This window comes from Pituophis catenifer, unplaced genomic scaffold (assembly GCF_029215685.1).
Source record: "Pituophis catenifer annectens isolate HBS135680 unplaced genomic scaffold, rPitCat1.0.hap2 SCAF_1, whole genome shotgun sequence".
NCBI lineage: Eukaryota > Metazoa > Chordata > Lepidosauria > Squamata > Colubridae > Pituophis > Pituophis catenifer.
This window is the reverse complement of record NW_027256881.1, coordinates 285,919,973-285,942,005: the sequence shown is the minus strand read 5'-3', so window position 1 is coordinate 285,942,005 and position 22,033 is coordinate 285,919,973. Positions and strand designations below refer to the sequence as shown.

Genomic DNA, 22,033 nt, shown 5'->3' with positions numbered 1-22,033 from the left:
CGTCTGCTTGGGAAAGTGGCGGGAGGGGGGGGGGAGAGGAAAGGGAGAGACGTTTGACGTTCCTCTTCCCGATTTTCTATAAAAGGGAAAGGACAGCCGCCCGACCGCCCTCCCCGGCCGAGGAATGCCGATCTTGAACCGAAACCCTTTTTTTCCCTCGCTTGACCCGCAAGATAAAAGAATTCATCCGGCGCCCCCTAGCGGACGTTCCCGTGCCATATCGGAACAAAAGGGGAATGCGCGCCGGGCAAAATGAAACGTGACTATCAAAAAAAAAAAAAAATTCGCTACTCGATAAATAGCAGGATCCTCCTGGGTAGCTTGAAGCCCGCAGTGTATTGTCCTCTGTTGTGTGTCCATAAGCAGGATGAAGAGAACAAGCTATTTTTGTTTACTCACAGGATGACTTTAATTTAAAAAAATAATATATAAAAAAAAAAACTAGACACTTTTGATAAACCTGTTTCACGCGCGCCGGCGCGTGAGAACACCTGATCAGCTTTAAGTTAAGAGTCTCCTAACTAACTGGGAGAGACGTCAGAACCCTTTGTGTTTCCTCACCCCCACCCCCACCCCACATCTTCTTTTGTGCTCTGGGAAGGGATAACGGGACCAGGGTCTGGTTCCAAGGTGGAAGATTAGGAAGAGAAAGAGGGGGACGAAACGCGGAAAGGCGCAGAAGGCTGTCAAGAAACTTTCTCCGACCGCTGAAGTTCTTGAAGCGAACGGTAGCAGAGTTGAACTTTGGATGCAGGTCTAAGCATATATGAGGAGAGAAGACACAGGCGAGGTTGCTGGAAGGAGCAAAAACGCCTGTATTTGCTCTCCCTTGAGGTACTCTTTTGTTTCGGCAGGTCCAGGGATGGGGAACTCGTCCATTAGATGCGCAGAACTCGCACAGCGTATTTGGTCCCTTTTGATGAATCGGGCTTGAGAGGAATTTCCCCGCACATTGTACACCCAGGAATTCACAACTGCCTGGAATGTAGACAATATCCCTTCCTTTGCCAAATGGGAAAGCTCCAGGGACAATACAGCCTCCCCCCACCCACCCAAGGTGGCCAAGGGTGGGAGGGAGGGGGGGTGAAAGTCCCACTGATCGGAACGAATTTGTCACCAACCGCCCCCGCGCATCACTGACTTCTCCCGGACTGCATTTTGGTATGGGGGGGGGGGTGCCTGGGTGCGCGCATGCCTCTGTTCTGCCTCGTTGCGAGTTAATTGGATCCGTTCCAGCCCGCTTCCTGTCCGCCCGCCGCTGATTGGCTCGCGGAGTTTCGGGGGTGCGAGCAACCGACCTCCTTAAAGGCGAGGGAACTCCTGCCGCCGCTCAGTGCAAACAGCCAGGGTGATCACCAGGGGAGACCTGGGGGAGGGACGAGCTTCTCTTGATCCGTTTCAGTCCTCCGGCAGCAAAAGATCCCTCGAGCTCTCGGACTGCTCCAGGACCGCAAAGGAGACTACTCGCTCGGACGTGTAACTGGACCAAGGTGCTAAACCCACGTAGAAGAAAATTCGCGGAGCCCAAGAACACCGGGAAGGATTTTTGTACTGAGTTCTATAAAAACCATATTTGCTCTTGAGAGGATCTGATTCTGGGAGATCCTTCGCCGCCTCCTACAAAAAGTAAGTCCTGAAGACTTTTTTTCCCCCTCCTACAACTTCGCTTGGAAAAGACAAGATAAATAGAAAAAAGCTACAGCGTTCTTCCTTCCTTCCTTCCTTCCTTCCTTCCTTCCTTCCTTCCTTCCTTCCTTCCTTCCTTCCTTCCTTCCATCCATCCTTCCATCCTTCCTTTCTTCCAATACTTTCCCTTCCTTCTTCTACCTTGCTCACTCGAGGTTTTGGTCTGTAGTTACAATTTCTCCCTCTTCTTCCTCCATCTCTCACCGCTCCTTCCTAACTTGCGCGCTTCTGCTTCGAGACGGCTGCTTGTGGTTAGGTTAGGTCAGGAGGTGCGAGGGCGATAGTCCGAGATCGTCGAATGACCGGTGACGGTTTGTTTCTTGCTTGAAGGTTGTCCCTTGGGGCGAGATTCCTGCCATGGAGCTATCCGGCGGTCTCTTTCTCCTCCTGATGCTTGGAGTCTCCACAACAAACCGGATTCCAGGTAAAGATTGTGGGATCGCGGAGGGGGTGGGGAAAGAAGAATCCGCTCAAACTCGAGATTAAGTTTCGAGGGAAAGAAGGGAGAAAGTCTCTAGAGAACCTGGATGTCCAGCTTACATCCAGGTAGGGCTGGCAGAAACAACTGAAAACGGAACAATACAGTCGCTACCCAGTACAGCTCTCTCTAACCTGGCGCCTTCCAGCTGGACTTTATACCTCTCGTTCTCTGCTGTGGGCAATGCCGAGGAGTTGCAGACCAACAGAGCCGAGAGTACCGGGTTGAAAAGGCAGCCGCCGTGCCCTGAAAGGATGTCACTGCCCAGGCGACTTTGCCTGCGCGGTGGTGGCCGCCATCAGCCAGGGGTGGGAAACTGCCTGTAGCTAAGGGATGGTGCCCCGACGTGGGCAATTGATTGTCCCACTTCTCTTGCTTCAGCAGCTCCTCTGCCCAGGGTGGGGGGAAACTCGACCAGCTTGTGGCTTGATATTTGAGAAGGGACGGTGGGCTGGAGGCGCGCGAGGCGTTTTCCTTCTGGGTTCTGGCTCCGAGCGGACTATTGACCTTGGCATCCGCCTCGCTTGGGGCCAGGGCGCCGGGCCAGGGACGCTCCGAGCCAGACCAGGCGCACAGCAAAGGGACGGGTAGGCGGGGTGTCATAGTTCTGTATGGAAGCTTTATTTATAAAGTCAAAGAGGTAACGGTAGGCTGAGCCCAGCTGCCGGATTCCGTCGCTGGAGGGGAGGGTTATCACCCTCAGCCAGTTCTCTGATGCTTCAGGTGATCCAAGGCATTGCTCCAGCCTTGTGCCCGGCTTCTAGGTTGAGACAGACGCTAGCAATGCTCCCACCTAGCTGCCCTGAAGCTTTACTGAGCCCCTTATGTTCGACTCTGCTTCTTTTGGGGGCAGAGTTGGCTTTCCATCCTTCTCTATTGCTTTGGGCTCCCTCTTTTGGGTTTGTCCCAAAAACCTTGGATCATAACTCGGGAATCTCCACTTTATGCCTTTTTGCTTTGCCCTCCACTTTGCAACTTCAGAGTCCCTGGAGGAGGCAAGGGGAAAGGCAAGAAGGATTCTGGACTTTGATTTTCTATTGTCATTTGGCCAATTGCTCTTCTGTGATCCTCTTGGCTCATTCAACCAGGAAAAACTGGGAACCGTGTATGGGAAGCCAAGTATTTTGCAGGTTGCCTCTATTGCTTTGCTGCAGCAGAGCCCAAGTTGTAGTGATGGGAAATTGCTGTGTGACCAGAGGACTATAAGATCCAAACCCTTTCCTCTATAACTTTTGACAGCATATATTTCTTGGGACTCCTCTTATCAACAAAAGAAAGAGTCCAATAATAACAGCAGTAGCAGCTATTTAGACCTGTCCCTGCCCAACATAACCATCTCTTTCTGTATCTCCTTTCCTCTCCCTTATCTTGACAGAGACTAGTGACGATAACAGTGTTTACGATTTCTTTGAGTTAATTGGCTTTGGCCGCAAGGGAGCCCACAAAGGACTGGGGGTGCATTCAATCAAAGGACTAGAGACTTCCAGCCCTGCCTACCGCATAGATGATGCCAACCGTATCCCTGCGGTTTCTGATCACAAGTTTCAAGACATTCTTTATTCCATCCAAGCCGAGAAGGGCTTCATCTTGTTAGCTAATCTTCGTCCGATAAAGAAGGATGCCGGCACCATACTGGCCGTGGAGCGCAAGGATAATTCTGGCTACGTTTTTAAGTTGGTGCTAAATGGCAAGGCAAAAACTTTGGACCTGAGTGTCTTTCCCGATGAAGGTAACCAAAGTTTGGTGTCAGTGGAGGACGTGAAGTTGCCCATTGCGCGATGGAGTAGCATCACCCTCTTTGTACAAGAGGATCAGGCTCAACTCTATGTGGGCTGTGAAAAAATGACCAATGTTGAGCTGGAAATTCCTATTCAAGACATCTTCACTCGGGATCTGTCCAACAGAGCCAGACTCCGTATTGCTAAAGGAGGAGTTAATGACAACTTCCAGGTAAGATACTTTTTTTATAACAGGTTCAAGAGTCCAATTCAAGGAAGCCAATTTGATTTGCCATTTTGAAAAAAATTAGTTTCAAGAAAGTAAAATATTTGCCCCTGACTACTCATCATTGACTCCTATCTACAGCAATGGGGATTTAACTGACATTTGGAATATTAATATGTACAGTTAAAATGCATCCAATGGTGTAAGCTTTAAATTGAATTTGAGTTTTCTGTTAAAAATTAGGCAATGTTAAGATTTGATTATTGTTGATATGAAAAGAAAGTGAAAGACTGACTTATTATCAACTAATGAGAATTCTGGTCAGTATAGTTTATGCTTGTATTACAAATGAAAATAATAACATCTTTAAATATAGGTATGAAAATTCCTACATAGGCTGAATAAAATATAGGTCACTCCTAACCCAAGCTGACTAATAAATTATAGGCAAAAACAATGTGAGAATTAAAACATAAATGGACGATTGTGCCAATTAAAACACACATATATATGCATCAAGAATTCCCCTTGCAATAGTGATGGATTTTTTTCAATCTTTATGTTTTCAGGGAATGCTGCAGAATGTACGGTTTGTGTTTGGAACTCCACTGGAAACCATCCTGAGGAATAAAGGCTGTCAGATCTGTACGTTGGAAACCTTTTTCTTCAAATGTATTGGCCCATTGATTATAAGATTCCTGTTTATGTGAAATGAATGGGTTTGACACAAAATGAAATGCAGACCACTGTATTTTAAGGAAATATTGCCTTACATTTGTTTAAGCTTATTTCTGGCAGTTTTGACAGTGTTTCTATATGTAATCTGTATGTGTTTTAATTGTTTCTTTAGCTACTGGAACACTTATTAAATTAGACAATCCCATGAATGGCTCCAGTCCAGCCATTCGTACCAACTACATTGGCCAGAAAACCAAGGACATCTGTGGATTTTCTTGTGACGATCTAACCAAAATGTTTCTAGAACTGCAAAGCCTGCGTGCCCTGGTTATAAAAGTTCAGGACTCTGTCAACCATATGGTAAGTGGATATTAAATATCCAAGAAAGAATCAAAAGCCTCCTAAGGACTCCTTGACTCATAAACGCTAACTATTTTCCATTCCAAAATGATGAGAAACAGACATTCACTTACAGTAATGTAAGAAAGAAATATTTTAAAGTGACCAGCCTGGATTATGTTTGTGCATAAGAAGAAATCAATTTTTCTTTCTTCTCAACTGCCAAGGTCACTACCTAAGATGCTTCATACATGTTAAGCCATGATTAGATCTATATTGTAGTATGCTGAATGAAATATAATGTTTAGCTTCACCTAATTATGTTAAATCAAAGCCAATATAGCATTACAAATTTAGTCAGTGTCTAAAATGAATAGTTTTTGCAATTGGCCTAAAAGTAGATATATCCTGCTGGATGTGTAATCCTCTACTTACAATCAGTTGCTCAGCAACTATTCAAAGTTTCAATGAAAAAGCTACTTACAACCCAGATTTGAAGTTCCAATGGCCAGCCGGCCCTATTTAGTCATGTGATCACATTTTGGATGCTTGGCAATTGGCCTGCATGCATGATTGTTGGCATGGTCACATGACTGCAATGTATCACATTTTTTGCTGTAAAATGACATTTACTTCCAGTTTTCAGCAAAAAAACATAGCAAACAATGGGCTTACTTATCAAATACAGTATTTGTTTAAAGTCGTAAAATTGGGTGCGGTCACAAGATGACCCACTTAACAACTATCACAATTATTACCACTATTGTAGATTCAATTATGGTCATAAATTGAGGTCTACCTATAGTCATTTGCAATTTTTTTATTAAACTTTCTATGAGCAACTATGATCCTAGAAATCTGGCTAAACTTGCATCTGTATATAGTCCCACTTCCCCTGAAAGCTTTTTCCACATGGTCTAACATAGGTGACCAATCAAATGGAGAAAAATAAATGTATTACTTTAGTTATATCATCTAAATACTATATAGGTATTTAGAAGTATAGCATTTAACATGGAAGCATAATCCTTTCTAAGTAATCAGTGTAAAGGCAATTTTCTTGCTCTGTCGGATTCAGGCAGATTTATAAATCTTTTATTATTATCTATTCTTTTTATGTCTGATGTAAAGGAACTTATTGCCCCACCTTATATAAAGAAAGGAATATGCCTCCACAATAATGTTGTGTATGAAAATGCAGCTGAATGGACCACTGACACCTGTACCACATGTACCTGCCAGGTAAGATTCTTTACAGCTAGCCCACCAGTAAAGGATTTATCATGTATCTAGTTAGTACATTATGCAAAATGTAACCTATGCAGAGAAATTGGTGACCCAAATATCTATTACTGTCTTTATAAGAAAGTTTGAATACATTCTTTTCAACTTAAGCCTGCCACCATTTATATGTTGTGAATGAATATTTGCAGCAAAGAAAGTTCTGTTAAACTTGCTTCCTAATCAGAGCTCCCTTTTTGACAGTTTAAGACAGTTGTATTTGGATAAAGCTTCTGTGATTTTCTTTGTACTACTGACATCTAATGCAGTCTTTGCTTATGTTATCCCCTAAAGCTACAAAAACATATTGTTTTTGAGCAGAAACAACAAGAGCAGAATTGGCAAAAATTATCGTTCCTTCTTTTGCGTAGTCATTTGTTTTGTTTTTTGGCATAAGATGAAAATACACATCAAGCTACAACATGGATTTGTTTGAATGTGGAGCCAACTTTCCTAAATCCATTCTACCAATGACTCTAATGATCAAATAAAATTCAGGCAAATAATCAAAATGGCAACTTTGAGTATTTTTATTAGCTTAATTAGACAAGATCTGGAAAGCTGCTCAACAAGATTTGGTTTTCCCATTTAATAGTAGCTATTGATTAAATGAACAAAAGGATACAAAAATAAATAAGGGTCGCAAATGACTGAAGGGCTTCATATTCTTGGGTTTGCTTTGACTTCAAAAAGCCTCAGTATCCTCCACCAAAAGCCAAACTACCCATTGTTCAGATTCCAGGCAGCAATCATCTGCATACTTATTAAAATTGCATCCATCTTAATGGGACTGAAAGTCAAAAATAGGCTTCAAAACTTACAATCACTCCTGATTGTAACATTTGAAGCCTATTTCTGGCTTCATGATTACTAACCTGATGACATAAGTTGTTTTAGAGTCAAGTCCTAAAGTATCCTTACCGCTTCCAGTTGGAAAGAAGATGAGTTTATTTTCTCTCTCTCTTCTCCCATACTAATTATAGTCTCTCCTTTCTAAATGTTAAACAGCTGTTGGGAAAAAAATATTTTGCACAATGGAGTATGACTGGTTGTAGTAGAGCATTAAGGCATTGGGAAACGAAATGTCAGATGTATGTGTTTTTTTTAATATGAGGGTTTTTTTTTCCTGTTTAGAATTCTGCTGTAATGTGCCATAAAGTGTCTTGTCCTCTCATGCCTTGTTCCAATGCCACAGTTCCTGATGGTGAATGCTGCCCAAGATGTTGGCGTAAGTAACTTCATCCCCTTAACTTATTTGATAGGATTCAGTTTGTTTGTTTGTTTTTGCATTTTCAATGCCTATACCTAGGACAGGGGTCAGCAACCTTAAACACTCAAAGAACTATAAAGGTCCTAACCAGAAGCCCCCCATTCAATTCTGGAGCCAACCGGAAGTCCAGTTCCCCCACCATAGAGTCTCCTCCTAGTGTGGCATCCTTTTTCCTCTGCCGACCGGAAGTCCGGTTCCCCACTATAGAGTCTCCTCCTTTTTCCTCTACCTATCCTAACCGAAAGTCCTATCAATTGTGGAGCCGACCAGTGACAGGGAGCCGCAGCAGAGGAATGAAAGAGCCATATGCAGCTCCAGAGCTGCAAGTTGCTGACCCCTGACCTAGGAGGTAAAATTTAGCTCAAAAAGTGTATATATGAGAGAGTACAGTTTCTAGCCTGAAATTCTGAAACTAAGATGCAGACATCTTTGAAATTGCCACTACATTCAGGATCAGCTATAAATATTAGTTTTTGAACTAAGGACACAATAGCAATCTTTTTTTTTTAGTTTGCAGATAGATGGCTTGTGTCAAAGTAACTTGAATTCGGTAAAAAATTAAAAGTCAAATAAAATCAAGAAAGAACTACAAGTCTGGTCAGGACAGCATACATGAGAATAAAAATTTCTAAGAATGATGAAACTCCCACAAGTTTATTCTGAGTTGTGGTTCATAGTTTGAGGAAACCAAATCAAAATCTTAATTTCTCTTAGGAGATTTCAGGAACTGGTAGCATGAATATATGTGTTTATTTTCTTTTCCTGGGTGAGCACAAGTTGTGCCATAAATTTCCAAAATATGTTACACAAGACCTGGGTCATCTGGTTCTGAATATTTCTTACAAACATTCATATGTAATTTGGATAGTTCGGTTATCAAAGGTCAGAGTAAATGGAAATTTACAGGGCGATATGGAATCTGTCACTATATTATTTTGGCAATCTCTGCTTCCTATTGAGGTAACTTCTAAGAATGGTGGTCATTTTTATTTTATTATATATTTATTATATTTATTTTTCTTCTTTTTACAGCAAGCGATTCCGCAGATGATGCTTGGTCTCCCTGGTCTGAATGGACAACTTGCTCTACAACCTGTGGCAATGGGATTCAGCAGAGAGGGCGTTCTTGTGACAGAATCAACCATCTTTGTGAAGGCTCCTCAGTGCAAACACGGATATGTAACATGCAAGAATGCGATAAGAGATGTGAGCATTCAAATTCTTTACATTATAGATAGCTGCTATCTATTTTTACTCTGTCTTTCCATACTTAATACTAGGAAACACTGATTTACTTCAGATTGGTGTAAAACATTCAGTTGTAATAGGATTTATGAGATGGTTGATGATTAAAACAAAAATAGTTCCTATAAAAAAAAGATTCAAGTGACAGCAATATCTAAATAATTTTTGCAGTATGTAGCTCAGGTTGAGCTGTGGGTTCACTGATGCTCTCTGAATTTGGTTTTTTTCTTGTAGACATTTCATTACCCAACTAGGTAATATCATCAGTGCTAGCATAATCAAACTCAAAGAGTTCCAAGGATCCCACAGTATGATAATTTCCTAATCAACTATTACAATATTTTGATACTCACTAAGCAACATTTTACTGCTTACAGTCAGACAGAATGGTGGTTGGAGCCATTGGTCCCCTTGGTCTTCCTGCTCTGTTACTTGTGGAACTGGGTTAATCACTCGAATCCGTCTGTGCAATTCTCCACTTCCTCAGATGGGAGGCAAAACGTGTGAAGGAGAGGCACGCGAAAACATGCCTTGCCAGAAAAGCCCATGTCCAAGTAAGTTCACTGTTTAAAATGGTTTTGTACGAGAAACATGATAGTATTTTAATATTCATCACCTGAGACTGAGAACAGGAATTATTAAAACTTTTTCAAAAAATCACCCAAATCAACCTGAATTTGCCAATGGCATTTCCCCCTTCAGTTCCAAGACACAGAAATATTCCTCTTTTTTTTTTTTTTTTTCAGTTAATGGGAACTGGGGACCATGGTCACCTTGGGATGCCTGTCCAATTACGTGTGGAGGAGGCATTCAGAAACGCAGCCGTCTCTGCAATAATCCAGAGCCCCAATTTGAAGGGAAGGATTGCATTGGTGATGCAACAGCCACTCAGATGTGCAACAAGCAGGATTGCCCAATCGGTGAGTAATGGCCCATTGTAAACTATCAAGCAGCATATAATAGAGTGCTGTGTCATTTTCAGAAGAGTGTGGCAAAGTAGAGAATGCAACAATTTAAATTTCATAACAAAGAAATGTGAAATATTTTGGCAAAATAACTGCATTATGACTTTTGTAATCTTGTAGCCACTCCTGATACTCTATCAGGTATTTTTAAGGTGGCCACCTCGTTCTGTCTAATGGCGAGAACAGCCAAGAAAATAAAACTTGATTTGTGCCAATTTTCTTGCCATTTTTAGATGGATGTCTGTCTAATCCTTGTTTTGCGGGAACTAAATGCACTAGTTTCCCTGATGGTTCCTGGAAATGTGGTCCGTGCCCTGCTGGCTATCAAGGAAATGGAATTAGATGCAAAGATATCGATGAAGTAAGATAATTTGCATGCATTAATCTATTCAATGTTCAAGATATTTGCAAATGAATCTATGGCTAAAACTTTCTCCCATGTCTTCATATTTCAGTGCCAAGAAGTCCCAGATACGTGCTTTGTACTTGGTGGAGTACACAGATGTGAGAATACTGTACCTGGTTATCACTGCCAGCCTTGTCCCTCCCGCTTCACAGGAACACAGCCCTTTGGTCAGGGCGTGGAAGATGCAATGGCAAACAAACAGGTACTGTCAAAATAAGAGATGTTTCCTGTTTATGAAACCTCAGACCCTTTTGAATCTAGGGCCCCTTCGGTTCCATATATGACCAAGAATTAAAGAAGATACCAGATAACAGTTTACCTTGTTACATGCAGCTGTGTGATTTTGCTCAGAGGCAACCAGTTGTGTATAAGAATTCAGTTTGAATTAAGCTGGAAACCCATAAAATAAGCAAGTGGAGAGCCACAAACGGTAGGTAGAATTCACTGGGCAGTCCTTTCTTTTGCGTAAAGAGAGTGACAACTGAGAATTGAAGCCCCAGTCGGTATCTAAAACATGATAAAGAAAACCATATACCTAATTCTCTTCAAAGAGAATTCATACAAAATCATAGTCAACAGCTGCTTGCTTTGAAAACACAGTAGAAAATGTCAGCCGTCAGTCCTCCTTTGATACATTAAAAGAAGAATGAGGTAAAGACATCTCTGCAAGTGTATTCTTAATTCTGTTTCAGGTATGCAAGCCACGTAATCCATGTGCTGATGGAACTCACACCTGCAACAAATATGCCAAGTGCATCTACCTTGGACACTTCAGTGACCCGATGCACCGCTGTGAATGTAAACCAGGGTATGCCGGCAATGGGATTATCTGTGGAGAAGACACTGATTTAGATGGATGGCCAAATGAGGATCTTCACTGTGTTGCCAATGCTACTTACCACTGCACTAAAGTAAGCCTATTTCTTCATTATATGCCATTCCACCCTTTAATACTCGGAAAAGGTGGTTTGGTTAGTATTTTAGTATGAGCTTATTGAGTTAATACTTCTTAAATGAATTTATGAGACGAAACAGAGTGGCCATTTTTCCAAATTTTGTGATGCAAAATAATTCTGAAGAAAATAATCACATACCTAAAGGAGATAGCACAAAAGGGCACAATATTATGAAAATCTGATAGTGAACGTATTTCTTATGTGTGTAGTACATTTAAATAAATTAGTTGCCATGGACACAACTGATTGATCATAATTCACATGTTGTTGTTTTTTAAAAAATGCTTATTTTGGGCAAGCATAAGTGTTTCAGAATAATTTCTTTTTCTTGTTCAAAAATCTTGATTTTAGTGATGCTGACAATGCTCTAAATTAAAGAATCACCAAGACAGGATCTGCCTTTGTAATCTGAGCACTACTTTGTGTGAAATTAAAGACACATGTTCTGTATCTTTTTCTGCAGGATAATTGCCCTAACCTTCCCAATTCTGGACAAGAAGATTATGATGATGATGGAATTGGTGATGCCTGTGATGATGATGATGACAATGACAACATTCCTGATGATAGGGCAAGTTTAATAAAAAAACATTCATGTTCCTCTGTAGTATAGACAATGTCCATCTCAGTGATAGCCAAAGACCAAAAGAAAATTGCATGTATATCCAGTGAAACCTTGGAATGGATTAATAGATTTCTTCCCATGCAGTCAGTGAAAGAAAAAGTAAGATAAGAAATAACAATCCTTGCCCATTTCCTACTCTGTTTATAGTAAAATGACAGTTTTGCCCACCAATATACTGTCCCTCCCTACCACTAATGTAAAACACAGAAAGAGGAGGAGATTGAATCCATGATACGAGGTTGAAAGGTAGCTAGTTTTACAGGATTGAAAGGTAGCAGCAATTTGAAATAGTTAACTAATTTATAGCTAAAAATTGATTTTTTTTAAAAAAAATATCAATTTTGCAATAAAATATGGATGCTGCATCACTTATCACCTTTGTCACTGCTCACCTCTCATTTACGTGTCAAAGAAATAATCCTCGCAACATGCCGTTGCTACCCTTCTTACTCTAGTAAATCTACTGAATAAGTTATTCATGACACTACCTGCGCAAATATCTGAGCATATTTTAACAAGGTTTTTAAATTTTCCTTCTGCAGGATAACTGTCCATTCAATTACAACCCACAACAGTATGACTATGATAGGGATGATGTTGGTGATCGTTGTGATAATTGCCCATACAATCACAATCCTCTTCAGATAGACACAGACCAAAATGGAGAAGGCGATGCCTGTGCTGTGGATATTGATGGAGATGGTAAAGTTTGGTTACTTCTTCTTTTCTTCTATTATGGCATGACTGTCCAAGTCATCTCAAGATAGAGAGCCTGCCCTTGAGCAAGTTCTACTCTTAATGATGACCTGGATGTACCAAACATTTCAAATAAATAAATGAAAAATAGAGAAACTAAGTTATACACCTGCCATTTTGGAGGTACTTTTACTGTTGCATATTCTAATAGCATCCTATGTTTTTCATATGCTTATTTTATGTCATACATGGCAGCTTCTATAGAAGCAGATTTAATTTCATACTGCATCTTATTTGGTTTGTAGATATAATTGAAGATGTGCTGCTATTGAATGGTTAACTGAAATGTCAGTTCTATAAGTGTTATATGCCTAAAATTATAGGCTATGACTTTGGCTTCTATGAACCATCTTCTCTTAATTACTTTTATGCAATAACTTATTATCTAGATGCATTTACCATTAAAGTTACCTGAATGGGTTCCTCTACATTTCTAGGCATTCTTAATGAAAGAGACAACTGCCAATATGTGTACAATGTGGATCAAATAGACTCAGACTTGGATGGAGTTGGAGATCAGTGTGACAACTGTCCAATGGCGCATAATCCAGACCAGGTCAGTTTAAGTGCCCTTGGGCAATTAAATATTTATTTAATCTTCTAATTTACAGAATGTCATGTACAGCTCTGCAACATATGTCAACTAAGCTAGAAACGATACCATTGTTCTTACCTGGGACAGAGCGTCTTTTAAAAATAAAAATGAGGGGTCCTTGGTGCTCTGTGAGCTTGTTTGTTTTCTTGCAAGTGTTTCATTACCCAAAATAGGTAATATCATCATGATGTTACCTAGTTTGGGTAATGAAACATCTGCAAGAAAACAAGCAAGTTCAGAGAACACCAAGGGCCTCTCATTTCAACCCTGTGCTACAAATACTCTCCTTCATTAAAAATCTAAATCTTAAATGAGATTTTTCAGAGCACAACATCTGAACATAAATCCTGTTAAATAAAGTACATGGTGCTGATAGGAGAAAAAAAAATCATCTGATAATCATTTTTTCACTAAATCTAGATTCCATGGGTTATTAGAAAAAGGCAAAATACATAGAACTCACTCTTATTTTCATACCAACAAAAGAATTTCCATGGCTGAGGATAAACCTGAACCTGGGTCTCCTCAGCCCTGATCTAACATCTTAACCATGACACTGTACTCGGGTGAAAAATTATATTTTGTACTGCAACATCAGCCAGCAATATAGTAAAATTAATAATGGGAAAGAGCGATCTATGTAGAGGTTACAAGTTTATTAAATGTGGATTAAATAAAATAAACTCCTCAAATTATTGCTTTTCAACCTAACTATTTCAGGAATTTAGCAATAAAAATACTGTTAAAATGTCAAACAATATATAATCTGCAAAAAAAAGTTTGTATGTGTATGGATATCATGATTTATGATATCCTGAGGCTAGGAATTTAGTTTTACAAAAATGCACCCATAAAAAGGCTCATTAGGGATAAAGGATAAAGTAATACAGAACATGTATATCACCAATGGGTTTTTTTTTAAATTAAAAACTCAAAATAATTTTTACTTGATTAAGAACTAAAAATATGGAGAGATGTATCCCATCCCATTTAATTCACTCAAGTCTAAAGTAGCAGTGGGGAAAGTCTGCACAGTCCTCACCAGCATAATTGAAATGCTTGAATAGTCCTTGCCAAAGTGCAATAAATAGCCGGAATTTAGATTTATCCTGCAGGTTATCTAGTTTAAAGGATATGTACAGTCTCAAAACCCTATTAGTTTCCAAAGTAATGTACCACATTAAGCACTACAATGAATTATGTCTATATTTAAGATGAAAATCTGTTTCAGATAACTTATTTTATGTGGTGGCTAAAACTGAAGGCCGATTGTTTTTTATATGATTTATTTAATATAGCATTCTACATCTAAACATCGTCTGATTATATTTTCGAAAGGCAGAAACATTACGGTTACTACCAACCTTAAAAAATGCACTACAGATAATAAAAGCCACAGCAAAGTTTTACTTTTCCCAATATGCCAAAACAAACTGGATAGGTGTTAAGAGATTATCATTCACTAACTGAAGGTGAATCCTACATAGAGCTAAAGTTCCCAATAATTCCAAACTTTGAGTGCACATTAGTATCTTGCTATACATATTTATCTCCGTTCGCTTTAGTAAAGTGAAAGGCCCACTGTGGAGAAAACTGCTTCTCCACAAACTATTGAAATGAAGGATTCAATCTGATCATTGGAGGTTCAGCCCCAAAAGAGACCTCTGGATTGCCTCCTGTTTCTAGATGCTACCTTCCAGGGTTTGTAAATCTTTGTCCTGACAAATGTTCCACATTTTGCTTTCAGATGGATTCAGATTCCGATCGTGTAGGGGATAAGTGTGATGACAACCAGGATATTGATGAAGATGGCCACCAGAATAATCTCGATAACTGTCCTTATGTGCCCAATGCAAACCAAGCTGACCATGACAAAGATGGGAAAGGGGATGCCTGTGATCATGATGATGACAATGATGGTATTCCTGATGACAGAGATAATTGCAGATTGGTTCCCAACCGCGACCAAGTTGATTCGGATGGTAAGAAAGATAATTTGCATGAAATTAGAAAGAGACGGCATAACATTTAGACATGTAATGAAGTCTTCAATGTAGTGTACTACAAAGCAATATGAATGAATATGTGGTTTTTCTGCAAATGCAACATTCCTTTATGCCTTGTAATATTTAAATTTTGTTTGTTTGTTTATTAAAATGTTAGGTTACTCCAATTTGTACACGCATAGAGTACATTTATACATACATACAGGCATACATACTTTTTCTACATCTAGAAAAAACAATAGAAACAAAGCCTAGAGGAAAAAACAATCAATTTAACAACTGAAATATCTTCCAAGGGGCATATACCACCCATGGATCAAGGAACATAGCCAGGTCTTAGGACATGTTTAAACAGGCCTTCCTGTTTAAACATTTAAAAGTTGCTGTTATTTAAAAATTACTTTAGCTACTAAGGATTCCAGCCACTTAGCTAATTCTTGAACTGGTTCATATGTATAATTGCTCAAGCTATCTGCTACTGGAAGTCTAAAGTATACCACATGTTTGGTTCTCATGTTCATTTCTTTCTTTCTGAACTCATCCCTTATTCCTCTATTTTTTGCCAGGTGATGGGCGGGGAGATGCATGCAAAGATGATTTTGACAATGATAACGTTAATGACATTGATGACGTCTGCCCTGAGAATGTTCACATAAGTGAGACAGACTTCCGTCGATTCCAGATGATTCCCTTGGATCCGAAGGGAACATCTCAAATTGATCCCAACTGGATTGTTCGTCATAAAGGCAAAGAACTGGTTCAGACTGTCAACTGTGATCCTGGACTTGCTATTGGTGAGCATCAAAGTTTTGGCTTCTTTTATATGTGTGTGCCTACACACACATCCACTGAGAATCATCTCCTTCTGGTCAACAAATACCATATTGTTATATAAGGATATAGGTATTCTTCGTCCTCACATTCACATTCCTTCACCTCATCACCATGTTTACAATTGTTTTAAAAAAATATTTTTTAAAAAATGTTTTTCATAAAGCATTCTTAAAAATACCAGATGCTCAGTTTTTGGAATGAACAGGCACTGAAAAAAGAGGGCAAGGATAAAAACATTGATTTCAGGAAATTAAACAACAACAATGTTGCTTAAGCTCCTTTAAGCCTTATCCAATAGGACAATACGTCTGCATAACAGAACTTCTGAATATATATACAAAAAGCTCTTTCTGAATACTCGATCCCTGTTTAGTATGCCTATGCACTTTTGCTTTTGCTGGAAAGATGCAGCATTGCACAATGCAATGGATATAAATCGTGATTTAGGATGCAATCATGAATCGTAGTTCTAATTCCATTTAATTTCAATTCGTTGTATAAAAATACTTCGACAGGGCAAATAGTGAGAGGAAAAACATAAATCATCCAGAAAATATATGTTTTGATTAGAAGTTTTGAGTACAAACCTCAGACCAATTTTAAAGAGAGAGAGACAGAGGGAGGGAGAGAGACAAAGAGAGAGAGAGATTTGTTAATGAAAACCTTACAAAATATGAACATTAAAGCATGAATTGACATCCATCTGAAAGCTAACAGTTACTTATTTTTCTTTTTCCCAGGTTTTGATGAATTTAATGCTGTTGACTTCAGTGGTACTTTCTTCATTAACACGGAAAGAGATGATGACTATGCTGGCTTTGTATTTGGGTATCAATCCAGCAGCCGTTTTTATGTGGTCATGTGGAAGCAGGTTACCCAAACATATTGGGAATCACAGCCAACCAAAGCTCAAGGATATTCGGGTCTTTCTATCAAAGTAGTAAACTCTACCACAGGTCCTGGAATGCACCTTCGTAATGCCTTGTGGCATACTGGAAATACTGTTGGACAGGTAATAGATAATTTCTATTATTAATGAATTCATTTTTCTTTTCAAAAATCTTGGCAAATTGCACTAATGTAAGACATAGCTACGTTAAAAATATTTTAAGCATAACCAACTTTTTTTAAAGAAAAACTCTTCTGTACCTGCTAAGAGCTTATGTTTTATCTCCAGGGCTTATATAAACGTAATTGCAATACACAATTCATCCTTACATTTACCTTTCAGGTAAAGACTCTGTGGCATGACCCTCGTCAGATAGGTTGGAAAGATTTCACTGCTTATAGATGGCGTCTCACTCACAGGCCAAAAACTGGCTTCATTAGGTAAGCATCACCGATATAGACTGAACAATTCATATCTTTTGCGAAAGGCTTGTTCAAGGTTACAGTGTAAGTACTGTATGTTATTTCATGCTAAAGATTAATTATAACTGCTCTTCCTTACAGAGTGGTAATGTTTGAAGGAAAGAAGATCATGGCTGACTCTGGCCCTCTCTATGACAAAACCTATGCTGGTGGTCGCTTAGGACTGTTTGTCTTCTCTCAGGAAATGACATTCTTCTCTGATCTAAAATATGAGTGTAAAGGTAAGAACATACCTTGTTTTGTTAGATTTAATATCATGAAGTATTTAGTATATCTTTATAAACTTAATATTTTTTTTTTAAAAAAAGAAATATTAGATCACACTTAATAAATATAAATAAGAAATGTGTTTGCAAATAGTTTTTTTTTTGCTGGATAAGAAAAGGATCTTAAATTTAAATTAAATAACTATATGATTTACAGATAACTGAGTTGGGCAACTGCTTCATTAGAGAAGCAGTAGACTTGTTACTGGCATATTTTCCTTTGAAATAACCCCACCTTTTGTACAAGAACAAGTACAGTTAGGTCTTTATTTTGTATGTTGATTACTATTTTATAAATTTATCTCTAATTGTAGTTGCTTAATTACTAAACAATTGATGGTTTTTGTCTCTTTTTTTGCAGATCAATGATTGGAAGGCAATTAATTATAGAAATTCAAAATGCTGGTATTGCACCTTCTGAACTGTTAAATTTCTAGGAACCTTGGGGGACCATATGTTGTGTTTTGTTTTGTTTTTTGCTCATTCCTCTCTTCCTGCCTTCGTGAGACTCAGACTACATGACCTGTTTCGAGGAAAGCTTTTGAGAGAGAGAGAGAGAGAGAAATTTGCAAATCTTCCCATCTGACCTCTGTTAGTACAGAAGAAACATGTCTTTCAGGAACAAGAACATTCCTCCGCTTCAGAAATGAATAGACATTTCTTTGAGAAAGATGTTTGTAGTAGCTGGGCATTGTCACTGCCTCTTTTTAACTGGAGGTCCAATGGATCAGCACTTTTGCAACAAGGGTATCTTTATGTGGACTACTTAAAAATTAAACCAGAGGTTTCAACCTATAGAAGAAGGAAGGGAAGAAGGTTTGAGTTAGGTTTGAGTTTGCCTCACTTTCTAAAAGAGAACTATGCTTCCTAGGGTTTATGTCAAGGTAAATTGGATGAATTGTTACATACTGTTCTGGATCATTATCCAGTGCACATTTGCTCAGACGTAAACCCCACTTAATTCAGCAGTATGGATCACTTTATGCTCACACCTAAGATTATACCTTAATTCTGTTTCCATAAATAGGGCCTACTTTGCTTAATTGTGTAGGAAAATACTTGCAAGTTATACTTGCTAACTAGCCACATGCAATATTAACAATTTTTTAAAAAATCTACAATGGGGCAAATGAAACAACAATCATGGCACATTTGATTGAAGCAGGTTTATGGGGGGGAAAAGGAAGGCAAGGAACATATGGGTAAAGCAAGATTTCTTGTGCTGCTGCATCCATGATCTGGTTCTCATGCAGATCCAGCAACAATATTAAAAGTGTCAAAAAGCACTTTCATCTCAATTTAGCACTTGTGGTGGCCTTCAGTAACTTTTTAAACATTTTAATGAAAGTTTCAAAAGCACAATGAGTGACGAGTATAGTTAAATGCAAAATTCTGTTCTACAAAATGCAAGGGTGAGGGTTTTTTTTAAAAAAAAAAATGTTCCAAAAAATGGTTTTTGTGGAAGACATCTGTAGATAAAACAAATGTAAAATATTTATTTTTTACCTATCCTGCCTGTTCCGAATAACAAAGGACTGTAAGATTGAAACGGAAACAATGCGTCAAGACTATCCATTTTGCTACATTTTTCTATGACAGAAAGATTGTAAATAAAAGTTATTTATTGTTCTAAATGAATTTTGATAGTTACTTTTAATACTATTTTAGATCGCAAAGAGTAAGTTCCCCTAAGCAATGTGGAACAATAGAGTAGGAATTGTTCTCAGTGTGTTTTCTTCCTCTGTGCAAAACAGCGGACAAAGTAACCAAGCAGGCTACTTATTGTTGGGTTGCCAAAGCAGAAAATGTATACGTTGACTGTCCCTGTCGGTCAAGGAAAAAAAATGGAATAGCTTCAAATTACCGTAGGTCACAATCCTTTGACCTATGTTATTTGCACAGGAGGTATTCATGTGTTGGCCTTATCACCTTTGTAATACTGCTGGTTAAGATTATGGTACATTCCTGTTGGTCAGTATGCCAAATAAAAAAGAAAAGATCTGTTTGGAGGATATGGAGGACTAAGGGCATCATTTCATTCCAAGAGAATACCCAATTTTCTCACCAGTGTGGACTGCAGAAGACACATTGCATTGGGGGGGGGATGTTTGGGGCATCATTTGAAGACTGCTTGTAGTGTAAGAGTAGCTTCACTTTCTCTACAACCCTGTTACTAGAAAACAAGGAATGTCAAAGGCGAATTTTTTATATACAAATATTACCTCATTGCTGTTTGACTGAAAAATGAAGAAAAAAAACCTTTGGATCAAGCAGAGTTTAAATATCTAACAAAATTTAAAGCTACTGTAGTATTAGAAGGAGGCTTTTTTTTTAAATAAAAAAATATATTGCAAGTTGTATATAGTCAAAATTCATATTCCCAGTAAGAAAACAGCATTGGAACAGTGCTGAGAACAATTTCTTATATTCTGTTAGATTTTTTTTCTCTCTGATATCTTGTATTCCATTCCTTGAATTTGTATAAATTATTTTTTTTCATAACTGTTGGAATAGTTAATCTCCTGTTTGTGTAGATGTTCTATTTAAATAAATTATCAGGAAATGCTACCTGTAGGGCTGTAGTGTTTCTATTTTTATATTTCATTTGCACACTGAACTGAAGAATAATTTGATTTTCCTCCCCAGTAGTGATGCTATTAGTAAATACTTTTTTCAAAGAATGATTTCAAAGCATATTTTGTACACATTTTAACCATTTTACAGTTTTAAAAGATGTAAATTGTGTGATAAAATTTCCCATGTACATGAAATAAAAATTTCAAAGTTTATATTTACAACTTTTAGCTATGGCTTCATATTTTTTCCTATTTTCATTAAAACAAAAAAGGGAGTTATTCCAGATCAATACTTCATTCATATTTGTTGTTGTTGTTAGTTGCAAAATCGTGTCTGACCCATCACAACCCCATGGACAACGTTCCTTCAGGCCTTCCTGTCCTCTACCATCCTCTGGAGTCCATTTAAGCTCACGCCTACTGCTTCAGTGACTCCATCCAGCCACCTCATTCTCTGTCGTCCCCTTCTTCTTCTGCCCTCAATCTTTCCCAGCATTAGGCTCTTCTCCAGTGAGTCCTTCCTTCTCATTAGTTCTTCCATATATATACCGCTAAAACTATCCTTTTTATTTGTCTGTTTGTAACCTTCAATTAGCCAAAACAATTTGATATAGAGCAGCAGTAACTTAAAGAATGCATAGAAAACCCAGGACCCATTAACTTCCACTGGATTGAAACTTCAAGCATCCTCAAACCAGTTGTATTCGCAAATATGTGATCACTGCAGTGCCATTGCAATCAGCTGAGGTCATGTGATCATGGTTTCAGACATTTCCCTCCAGCTTCTCACAAGCAAAGGGTCATTCCCAGTCTGCTTTTTTGCCTGCCCTTAGTCATTCTGTGTATCTCTTCAAGTAAGTAGATACTGACAAAAGAATGAATGGGTCATAGGTTGTCTAATTGCCATAGACAGCAATTCAAATCAATGGTAAAATATTAATAAGCAAACATACTTTATAAAATATAAAATAGTAATAATTAAAGATATGTGTAAATATATGGGTTTGGGTGATCCATCACCAAAATAAAGCTTATCTTTGGAATATTTTAGTCTTTATCTGGAACAACAATGAGCTCTTTTGAGGGGAATGGGGTTGCAAGATATGGAAAGAAATATGGTTGTTCTGAACAAAAGTGGGTGTTTGGGTTTACCCGAATCAAAGTCTGGAACACTTTTGTTGTTCTGCAGTTCAGGTGTACACAGAAAGGCTGGTGAGAATTGGCTCCTTCTTCCCTTTGCAGTTTCCAGCAGCTGATACCCCCGTCATGTTTTTAGTCCTCTTCATCCCTCGCTCTCATTAGCTGTTGCTGCTACCATTGATATCCAGCACTGCCAATCCCACTGGAGTGCCTGCCCAATATTTTTTAAGTGCCTTCCTCCACTCAACTGCTGTTATACATCCATTCATCCAATTTGTAAGAACAAAATCAACTCCAAAGACCATACAGATCCATGATTAGCAAGGCCATCTCCAATCTTGAACTACACCCAGTGCTAACAGCCAATTCTTAAACGTCTTCCTAAAAGCCATCGGGGTCCTGTCTATATGGATCTCAGGAGTAATATTATTTCAAAGGGTAAACACAACAACAAAGAAACAATATTTCTTGGGTTCCAGTACTTAACTGATGACACTCGGAGCATGCTGACCTGGTCTGATTTTATAAGACAGAAAGAAAGAATTCAGGAGGGGAGAGGTTGTTCTGTAAATATTCAGGTTTTATGCCATAAAGAGTATTATAGATGATCAACAGC

At 38.7% G+C, this 22,033-nt stretch overlaps 1 protein-coding gene across 1 annotated transcript; it reads left to right on the top strand.

Annotated features, from left to right (window-relative positions):
• Positions 1 to 1,380: 1,380 nt before the first annotated feature.
• THBS1 (thrombospondin 1) lies at positions 1,381 to 20,499 on the top strand. Its single transcript, XM_070940173.1, has 22 exons — positions 1,381 to 1,626; positions 2,017 to 2,110; positions 3,540 to 4,114; positions 4,678 to 4,753; positions 4,959 to 5,146; positions 6,257 to 6,367; positions 7,541 to 7,634; positions 8,709 to 8,882; positions 9,299 to 9,475; positions 9,668 to 9,841; positions 10,120 to 10,247; positions 10,342 to 10,494; positions 10,985 to 11,203; positions 11,712 to 11,819; positions 12,416 to 12,575; positions 13,067 to 13,185; positions 14,972 to 15,206; positions 15,797 to 16,024; positions 16,805 to 17,076; positions 17,296 to 17,393; positions 17,517 to 17,656; positions 18,063 to 20,499. The coding sequence occupies exons 2-22, from the start codon at positions 2,044 to 2,046 to the stop codon at positions 18,068 to 18,070; spliced, it is 3,504 nt and encodes a 1,167-aa protein (XP_070796274.1). The 5' UTR covers positions 1,381 to 1,626; positions 2,017 to 2,043; the 3' UTR covers positions 18,071 to 20,499.
• The last annotated feature ends 1,534 nt before the right edge of the window (positions 20,500 to 22,033 follow it).